The sequence below is a fragment of the Haliaeetus leucocephalus genome, unplaced genomic scaffold (genome assembly GCF_000737465.1).
Source record: "Haliaeetus leucocephalus isolate CR32 unplaced genomic scaffold, Haliaeetus_leucocephalus-4.0 Scaffold162, whole genome shotgun sequence".
Classification (NCBI taxonomy): Eukaryota; Metazoa; Chordata; class Aves; order Accipitriformes; family Accipitridae; genus Haliaeetus; species Haliaeetus leucocephalus.
The window spans coordinates 12,990,286-13,000,762 of record NW_010972598.1 but is presented as its reverse complement, the minus strand read 5'-3'; the positions used below and the strand labels follow the sequence as shown (position 1 = coordinate 13,000,762).

General features: G+C 46.1%; 1 protein-coding gene across 1 annotated transcript; it reads right to left on the bottom strand.

Annotated features, from left to right (window-relative positions):
- Positions 1–5,674: 5,674 nt before the first annotated feature.
- Positions 5,675–10,467, bottom strand: NEFM (neurofilament, medium polypeptide). The gene is made up of 3 exons (XM_010562819.1): positions 9,394–10,467; positions 8,916–9,040; positions 5,675–7,625 (listed from the first exon to the last, which is right to left on the bottom strand). The coding sequence occupies exons 1-3, from the start codon at positions 10,453–10,455 to the stop codon at positions 6,251–6,253; spliced, it is 2,562 nt and encodes an 853-aa protein (XP_010561121.1). The 5' UTR covers positions 10,456–10,467; the 3' UTR covers positions 5,675–6,250.
- Between the last annotated feature and the right edge of the window lie 10 nt (positions 10,468–10,477).

Below are 10,477 nucleotides of genomic sequence, written 5' to 3'. Positions count from 1 at the left end.
ACACTGATTCCTTGTACGTGTCATGTGTCACTAATGCACTTAAGAGGTTGACAAAGTGGTGTATCACATCCATCTTTCAAGCCTGTGTAACCAGGATATGGGATACTGGTTTCTGTCTCTAGCTGATATGCTTGGGGGACTAGTAGGTGGGCAAAATTTCTTGATGGGGCTGTAAAATTTCACATGGAAAGCTTGCAATGGTAAAAATACACTGGTGTCCAAATGCGCTGTTAGCTTTGTGGTGGGTCTCACTGGGCTGTTGTATGCATGCAAGCACAAGCTCCTTTTACCTTTTGGAAAAAGAAGAAATTTTAACAAACCAATACAGAAGCCAAACACAGGCGTGGCTGTTAGACATTGAACAACTTCCTACCAATGTTTGACAAATCAGTGATGAAAGAATGATGGGATGTGGCTAAGACTTGGAGCAATGTCTGAATATTAAAAAAAAAAAAAGCTGTGGTGAGGTGTTAAGAAGGAAGGACAATGTAGGGTGAATTCTCTTTGCTACTTGAATGAGCTGCCTTTCCAGGGTGCTGTCTTAAAGTCAGTCCACTATGGACTGAAGAGGCTCATTTTCTTCTGAGAATTTGTCAGGACCTTTTAAAATTTTGAGTGTGAGCTAAAGAAAGGTCTGATCTGTGATTGGGCATGAAATAGGAACAGCTGAAACAGCAGCAAAGCCTGGCAATTCTGAAAGCAATGTTAATGTCCTGTGGTCTGAGCCTACTTATTTTCAGTTAGCTGAAGTTGGTGCATAAAGTTAAACCTTGTGCTAAGGGCAAGTACTAGACAAGTGCTGCACATTAAACCATTTTAAATAAACCCATGGAAGCCCATCTTAAAACAGGCATTACATGGCTGCACTAAAATTTTTCACAGTCTCATGTAGCTAGATGGATTTTTGCATAGGATTTGAGGGTAACTTTAAATTTTGTCCACTGACTTCATGGTATCAGTTGATTTGCATTGGTTCTCCTTGATGGCTCTGTTCAGAGAGAAAGGAAGTGTCCTTTTGTACAAATTTTAGGTGTGTTCCAAAAGCACCTGCCCTTTCAGTGTTGGAAGAGTTATAAAGAAGATGATGGATGAGGTAAGCACTTAAAACAATTCTTCCCTTCTGTGTTCCCAGGAAAAACAGCAGGAGAAAGAAAAAGCAGCTTTGGTAAAAACATTCAGGAAACAGAGCTTGTATGCATATGTAATAATTCCAGCATAATTTCCAAATGCTTAACTTCCCTCACCCCCACCCCCTGCCACTTTCTTGAGGTTTTTGGTGCTTTTGAGAACCAGAAGACAAGACAATTAATTTTCCCTTTCTTCAACATCTCTTAAGTCTTTCTTTTCACATTTCCCTTCTGCTTTTAATGGAGATTTTTCTACAGATGTTTATGCAGACTTATTCTTACAGAGCAGATTTTGTCTTCTATCTCCAGGAAAACGGTGGTGAGCCATGGGGGGTACTTGCAGTACTATGGGCCAGAGACTCAACTATGTTGTTTGCTCAGCACTTCTTTTAAAAGCTATCGATGGGGTTGCAGGACAGCTGCTCCTTTTGGTATGTGATACCCTTAGTTCAAACAGCAGAATACTGAGTCTGGGAGATGGCAGTTGGAAATTCACCTAAGTGCCCTATCAGAAAACTCTTGGTGTGGCATCTCAGTTGGGAGAGAGGTTCTGCTCGTACAGAGCAAAAACCCCATTATACACCAGATCAGAACTCATCACAGCCATTAAAGCCAAGCCACTGTTAAACAGTTTGGTGTATATTAAACCACTGCCCCATCCTGCCTTTTTGCAAGCGCTCTGAGCTCCTTTTAACTTTTCAGTACCTGATTTTGCCGCCTCTTTCGTGTCTCTTTTTGTAGATAAACTCCTCCTTCATTCAGTCCTTTGTAACCCTTTCTCTTCTGGGAAGCGATACAGCTTGCAGCTCTCCAGGGTGTTGCAACCAGACTGCTGGGGATGCTCTCAAACCAGCACACTTAGAGATACAACAGCAAACACACTCCTCCTTGCAGTGTATCTCTGTCCGATCCCCACTCCTTATGTTATTTTTAATGTATTGCAGCTAAAGGAGAGATTTCACGACTCCACGGGAAACGTGTGAGTCACAGCCATGGCAATGAGCTGCGGAGAGTGACAAGCTGCAGTGACCGTCCAGCCTGGTTTGTCACCCCCAGTCCTGCCTTGCTGCTAAGGTAAACTGGTGGGAGGGAGGATAGAAGCGTGCGTTTGCGTGCTGAAATGCTCTCAGGGTTGTGGGGATCCTACTGCCAACACTTGTTTTACCTTTGGAAATCCAGAAGCTCCCTTTGACGCAATGCAGTAAAAGCAGGCAGAGGGAGGCACGGTAGAAACTTTAACCCAAGTTGCAGCTGCAAGTAAGTAAAGCCACGAGTCTGTTCCTGAATTTTCTCCTGCTATTTGGGCAGACGGTGTCTGGATCAGGCCAAGGTCTCATCACAGGGAAGACAAATACAAGGAGGTCCTGAATGCTTTTCTTGAGATATACACACACTCGCACTCAGCAAGAGGAAAACTTCTACAGGAATAATATCCAGATTCTAGGAATTTACCTTCTAGTAACTAAATAATTGACAATTCATCATCTGCTGCCTTCCTAGATTACTTAAGGGTAGTTTAATCCCGAGCAGAGAAAGAAGAAAGCCCGCATGCGAATGGAAAAAGCACAGACCCTGATGCCTGGAGAAAATTCTAGTGCCTGACTCAGCTCCCTGGCAAATGCAACCTATTTGTGTTTTGTAACACTTCCCAGTTTGTTTCCACCTGGAATTTAGTTCTGGGATGCTGAAAATCTCTTAATTGTAGCATCTCCACATCCCAGTATGGTAAAAAGATCCTGGTTTAGAGCCCTCCAGCTCCTGAAGTCATGGGGGTCTTGGTAGCCCACCTTAAATAAGATGCATAAATCTTCACAGGAACTTCCTTTAATTATTGTTTTTCCCTTCATGGAGTCTTTCGTATTGATTAATGAACTTCTTTGTCTGAAAGTAATTAATCCCTTCACTGGTTATGCAGAGTCTGAAGAAGCAATTGGTGCAGAACAGGCAAATAACATACTATTTATGCATCTCTGCCCCAGAATTATGCTATCTTTTGAAACTGTTTGATTGCAGATGTCAGTAGACAAAACCTCTTGGCAACATTAAATGTTAATCAGTTCTTATAGTTTTATAAATATTTAGAAATGTATTAACCAGTTGCTTATTTCTCTTAGGATTTGATGGAAACATTTGCAGTGGGAAATAGGCTGAACTCAAAATCTATTTTGTGTGTTAAAGCAGAGAAAAAAAAAAAGCAGTTGTGGGTAATAACTAAGGGCTGCAGTATGTTTTTGGTGGAAAAGCAGGGGAAATGAGGATATTTTGAAATACAGCGTGCCAGTGGGTAGCCCAGGAGTTTACCTCCCATGCAGGCGATGCAGTGAATTCCCAAAACCATTCAGGAAAGTCAATGTAACCTGGACAGAAGTGTTGATACAGCCCCTTTGCATAAGAAACCGCAATCCTGGTTGGACTGCTGATGTGCAAGCAGAACTAAAACAACACAAATAATAATCTCTAGGTCCTTGTAGCTGTATCTTACTGGAACTGAAAAGAAAGCATAACATGAAAAATAGCAAGCCAGTTTGGGATCCCACCTGCACCTGCGTAAGCCCACGTTAACAGTGTTCTTGAGTCTCCCACTGACATTGAAATTTAATTCACTGTACAAAGTGACCCTTCTTCATCTCAATGCTGAAGATGCCTGACTTTCTATGCTGAGGGGTGGTAGCCCACTGGCTTTGCAGTTTGTGACATTTTAGCAGATTCTAGAACTTGTTTGGAACACATAAACAGAAAGTTTTATGTTAAATATTGGTCTCTGCTTTAGTTTTTGGGTTTAGTGGTGGTGTTCTCTTGAAAATTTTGATTAAACCCAAGAAAAAAATCATTTCAATGCTCACAAACCAGTGGGCATTTCTGCATTTTACCATCACTTGGTGCAAACACTTACTGACAATAGATGAGTGTGCCTGGGCTACTTCTTATTCATAAAGGTACAGTTATTTTTATGTCACCTACACATGTAACTTTCACAAATAAGCTCACTACAGAGAAGCTGCCATTTAATTTGCTAACTCTGCTATAATTAAACGTCACTCAAGCAGCAAGCTGTTGAGCACAGACTTCCATTATTGATATCAGCAGGAGAAACATTCATTACTTTGCTACACAAAGACGCTCGGATTTGAAAGGCTTATCTGCTGTGGACTTTTTACAATTTCTCCGGTGAAGAACATGCAGAACCCTTTCAAGTAAAAACTACTTGATCTTCAGTTATTGATAGGGAAAAGAATTGGAAGGCATATGCAAATCATAGATCTTGATCAGACCCCTAATTAGTCAACAGATTTCAGTCCATGTACTGAACCCAGGCTTAAAAATTATTTGCATTTCTTTGCTAGTTATGGGAGGTAAGGCCATAGCAGTGCTCTTCATTTTCCTTTTGAAATGCCATGGAAATAAACACAATATTAATCCCATAATAAGACATATTAGTTATCCAAACTGGATAACAAACAGGGCCCTCCTCTTTTCCCCTTTGTTTCATTTATCTCCATTTATTTTCCACGTAGTGGGATTTTAGAGGGCCCTTTAATTGGCTTTCTTTTTAATAAAGCCAACCTGGAAGTGGCAGTAGACATAGGCCAACGTTCAGAAGGCCTTTCTATTGGAAATTAAAAAATGCTTTAATTTGGTTTTATCTCTCAGTCATACCAGGTATAATCTGAGCCCTACCCAGCCTCAGTTCAGACTCTGGAAGGGTCTCATTTCTACAGCTATTTTCAAATGGACAAATATGTAAAAAATGAGTTAGGAGTATTTTTGATACATGATACCAGTATAATCTCCGAGACAGTTTCCTTTTTCCAGGAATTTATTTGCTCTCAATTTTGGAATTTTGTGTTTAGAGGCAGATTGCACCTGTTGATCATTTGAGGCAGACACTTGATAAGGATGTTCCCATATAGTTAAGGCAGGAGGGGAAAAAAATAACCAGAAGCTATCCCATTTTGATGAACACATGGTGTCTTGGTTGAGCTTATTTAATGGGTCTCTGCACACTTAAGTGACAAACTGGTGTCAGAAGATAGCCTGTCTGTGAAGCGGTCAGGGTATCTTCACAGGAAGATCAAGGAACAATCTAGAAATTGCCACATCTTTAAGGCTCTCCTTACACATTGAGACTAGCACACAGGGAAGAAAATTATACTTGCAGCAGAGTTTAACACTTTTACTATGAGCAGGATTGCTCCAGTAAGTGATGTTAGCAGCACATGGCTTACAGACCTCCCCCTTGCTAGCAAAAGCAATTGCAGCCCCTCTAAGCACCTAAAGGCCGTGCAACAGAATTCAACAGATTCCTCTTCACTCTGGAAAGCATGGGCTATGGCTCTTAAGTATTTGCTTAAACCAGCTCAAGTATTTGTGTTATGTTACAGGAAATTGGTTCATCATACCCAATTCAAACTTGCTTTCTAAATGAGGACACTAAGGAAAAACTCAAGCAACTTTTCAACCCATGCAACTGCATTCCTGTTCAGGACAAAGTATCGAACTTCAGGGAAGGATTGGAGTTGGAAAAAAAAGTCACCAGACAAGTCACATTTTCAGTATTGACCTTTATTGAGCAAGAACTGCTGTGACTGTTTTACATCAAACAACAAAAGGTTGCATACTGTGCATGTCAACTAGGTTCTCCCAGGAGCAAAAAGTCCACCCTAATTGCACCAGTGAGGTAAACATAATTATTTATAAGTAGCTTTTTTTAAGGCTAGGAGAGTTCTGGTTCTCATGAATATTCTATTACTGTTTTCTGTTTGTTTTTGGCTCAGTTGGTTCTTTGCATAATACATCTTAAGTCATTCCTCAGATATGTCCCTCCAACAGCTCAGGAAATTCAAAAGCTTCCTTTGCACATTTCATCTCATGCACTATTATTAGTATTATTTTTTTTTTAGATCCCCAAGCTCTGTGGAGGGAGTACATCTTGAGCCTGCATGCATTCCCCCCCCCTCCCCTATATTGCACAAAAAAGTAAAATACTGTGTGTCTGGAGCCTCCATGAGAGAACCCGTTCTGCTTTGAAGCCGTCACTCACATGCATTTTGCAGCTGTCATATGGCTTAACCTTTTGCACCAACCCAAGCTCTTTAATTTTTTAAATTTAGCTATGATTTATTTTATTCGGTCTCTTTAATCTCTTTTACTATGGCATGTGAAGTAACTTTCTCCACTTTCTTGGTGGACACTAATTTCTCCTCAAAGCTTTCTTCATGTTCCTCTACCTTCTGAGTGACCGTCACCGACTTTGTGATATATGTGGTTGTACTGTCCCCACCTTCACCAGTGATTTTCTCTGCTTTTTTGGTTACTACAATTTTCTCACCCTTATCATCAATTGGGCTCACATCTAGGCCATTGGTGACAACTCCCTTGTCTTCCTCCTCAACCTCCTTCTCTTTGGATTCCTCCGCTTCCTTTTTCTCCTCCACCTCACCATTCACTGCAATGTCTTCTTTCCTGGACTCCTTCTCTACCTCTGCACTAATTTTTGTTACCTTTGTGACAGTGATGGTCTCCTCCACCACAGCCTTTTCATCTTTGACCGGCGAGGCCGGCTTCTCCGGAGAACGGGGCTTCTCTGGAGTGGCTGGCTTCTCCGGAGAGCGGGGCTTCTCTGGAGTGGCCGGCTTTTCTGGGGTCGCCGGCTTTTCCGGAGAGCGGGGCTTCTCCGGGCTCGCCGGCTTCTCCGGGGTCACGGCTTTCTCTGGGGTTGCAGGCTTCTCTGGTGTCGCAGGCTTCTCCAGGGTCGCTGCCTTGTCTGGAGAGGTTACCTTTGGTGTGGCAGGCTTCTCCGGAGATGCTGCTTTCTCTTCCTCCTTGGCTGGTTTCTCAGCACCTTTCTCCGCCTTTGGTTCTTTTCCTGGTTCTGCAGCCGTTTCTTTCTGGACAGCCTTGGCTGGCTCCGTTACAGGGGATTTAGGGGGGGATTTAGGGGGTGACTTGGAGGGAGGGCTTTTGACCTTCTCTACCTTTGCTGCGACCTCTTCAGCTTTGCCCTTGGCCTCAGCTTCTTCCCCCTCTTCCTCAGCCTCCTCCCCTTCTTCCTTTTCCTCTATTTCTTCTTTTTCAGAGCCGCCTTCTTCCGCTGCATCAGATTTTGCAGCTTCTTCCTCCTCTGCTTCCTCTTCCTCCTTTTCTTCCTCAGGTGCAGCTGCTTGTTCTGCAGCAGCCTTCTCAGAAACAATTTCTTCCTCTACAGCTGCTTCTTCTGCTTTTTCTTCCTCCTGTTCTTCTTGCTGGGCCTTGACTGCCATTTCTTCTGCAATAGCTGCGAGGGCATCTTCCATTTCAGACTTTTCATCCTCTACCTTTGTCTCTTCAATGATTTCTTCTACAAACTTGTGCTGGACCTTCAGCTTTGGTGGTTCAATTTTTGTTTTCTGAATTTTAGTGGATGCTATTGTGACAGATGGTTGTCTGTGCGTGAATATGGGTCCAGTAATGCTTCCAGAGAAGGCACTGAATCTTGTCTCTTCGCCCTCCAGTAGCTTCCTAAGGGAATCAGAAGGAGGAGAAAAAAACCCAAATGAGCGTGGAAACCCAACATAAGGGACAGCTATTAGAATATTTCTCTGTCAGCAGGATGAAACCAGTTTGTATGTGGAATATGCCAGAGCCGATCAGCATAATCCATCGCTCACAGCCCCAGTTCAGCTTTCCTTGAATCATCTCTTTTGCAAAATTCATATTCAGCAAACAGCTTTTAGCTTGGTTTGCATGTGGCAAGTGTAGCACCTTCAGCTGATCAGTTGAAATTTATCCTTAATCTCAAAAAACTTTATTATGGCATAAGTCAGCACAGCGTATGGCAAAATAATTAACTTGGTAAGATGTGTTATGACTCAGGCAAACTGAGACTTTGACACAGCCAACAGACCCAAATCAAATATTGTGGCTGAGACATTCAAAGCCAATTAGAGCATATGTCCTAGTTCAATAGTTTGGGCATCCACCTTTCTTGTGCGGCTATGAAAACTGAAGAGACTTTTGTTCAGCTAACTTTGGCAGCAAACAGCTACAGACCCTAGGGTTTCTGTGTGTTTGTCTGAACAGCCTCAGGAGTTTAAGCAGATCTGGAGATGGGTGCGGGGGTCGTGGGGGGGATGTGTGTGTTTTTATTTTTCTTACATTCAAATGCATGTTTTTCATCTAAGCCTGTGACCCAGAAAAATCAGCAGTTCTCCGATGAGAGTTCTGAAGTGATGCAGAGGAGACTAAAAAAACCTGCCAGGTGATGGCAATAGCAAGCAATGTTCCTGCTCCAGATTAGAGTGGATGCCTTTAAAGGAAAGTTGAGCAAGAAAAGCAAAAGTGATTGTGACAAGCACATTAGCACTCCTTGCTTGAAACCATGATCAAGCAAGTGCACTGTCTCTCTCCAGCGATAAAAGGAAATTCAAGTGACAAGCACCGCCTGGTTGGCATACGCAAAGTAAACAGGAATTAAAAATAAGCTTGTCTTTTGCTGCGTCTTCTGCAAACAAGGGCAGAATGCGGCACCAGGGTGCCACCGCACTGAGTCATGCTATCCTGTGCCCACTGAGCTCGCCGGGAGCTTTGCCACTGGTTACCGGAGAGCCGGTGACTAACGAACTTTGATTTCTTACTGCAGACGCCCCTTGGGTCTGCGTAGATTTTAAAGCGGTTGTAATTTAGCCAAGTTCTAATTTTACTTGGATTCACCGCATGCAGATATTTCTTATCTGTGGTAAAGCTTCCCAAGCCAGCAGCATCTGCAGTGCTATTAATATTCCAGACACATCCACAGTGATCCTACTGTACCTGTATGCAGCAATTTCAATATCCAGGGCCATCTTGACATTGAGGAGGTCCTGGTATTCCCTCAAGTGACGAGCCATTTCCCACTTTGTTCCTCTAAGCTCGTTCTCCAGCTGATGAATCGTGTCCTGCAATAGAGACGCAGAAAACCTCTGTGACACAGACACACGCTTCCCACGGAGCCAGCACAGAAAGAAAAGTTCTCAACGGGGACTTTCGGAAACTCTTTCTGCCACCCCGGGAGGCAGTGCCAGGGTCAGAGCAGGACCCACCCGGCTCCCATCGCCCTCCCCAACACCTCCTGGCCCTTGGGGATCCCAGCGCAGCTGGCGGTCCCTCCGGCTCCCCCCGGCACGCATCCCTCACTGCCGAGCCGGTACCCGGCCACCACCACCATCCCATCCCCTGACCCCCGACACTTCCCCCCCTCCCTCCCCAGCCCGGACGGGGCTCGGTGCAGCCCGGGTGGCCTCCCTGCTACCTGGTAGGTGGTGAGGTCGTTGTTGTGGCGCTCCTCGATGTCGCTGAGCTGCCGCTCCAGCGACTCCTTGGTGCCGCGCACCGACTCCAGCTCGATGCTCTTGGACTGCAGCTGCCGGCGGTACTCGGCGATCTCCTCCTTGGCAGAGCGGATGGCCTCCTTGTTCTGCTCGGCCGCCTCCGTCAGCTTGGCGTAGCGGCACTTGAACCACTCCTCGGCCTGGTGCATGTTGTGGTCGGACTGGCACTCCAGCTGGGCGCGGATCTCCTTCAGCGCCGTGGTGAGGTCGGTCTTCAGGTAGTCCTTCCTCTCCACTGTGGCGTGGGAGGCCTGGAGCTGCGCCAGCAGCTCGGCCACCTCCTCCTCGTGGTTGCCCCGCAGGAAGGCCACCTCGTCCTGCAGCGACTGCACCTTCTTGTCCAGCTCCGCCCGCATCAGCGAGGCCTCCTCCATCTCCTTGCGCAGGGCGCGGATGGTGGCCTCCGTCTCGTCGCGCAGCCGTGCCTCGTCCTCGAAGCGCTCCCGCAGGCGCTGGATGTCCTCCTCGATGTGCTCCGAATCCAGCTGGATCTGAGCCTTCTCGTGGCTCACCTGCTCCAGGGCACCCCGCAGCTCCCGCAGCTCCTGCTCGTAGGCATCGCTCAGCTGCGCTCGCCCGGCGTGTTTCTGCCGCAGAGCCGCCAGCTCCGCCTCGATCTCCTTGTTCTGCTGCTCCAGGTAATGCACCTTCTCGATGTAGCCGGCGAAGCGGTCGTTCAGCCCCTGCAGCTGCTCCTTCTCGTTGGAGCGGCTCAGCTTCAGCTCGGCCGCGCCGTTCAGCAGCGAGGACTGGCTGATGTCCAGGCTCTCGCCCGAGCTCAGCACCGTGGAGCCGTAGGCGGCCCGCGGCCCCCCCACGTTGGAGCGTTTGTAGGAGGACGACACGGTGCTGCCGGAGCCCCGCGACCACGACTGCGAGCGGAACCCGCTGGACGGGGAAGCGCTGGCTCGGCTGTAGGTGGCCCGGGTCTCGGTCACCCGGCGGTACGAGGGGTTGCCCAGGGGCTCCATCGTGTAGCTCATGGCTGGGTACTCGGGGGGGGAA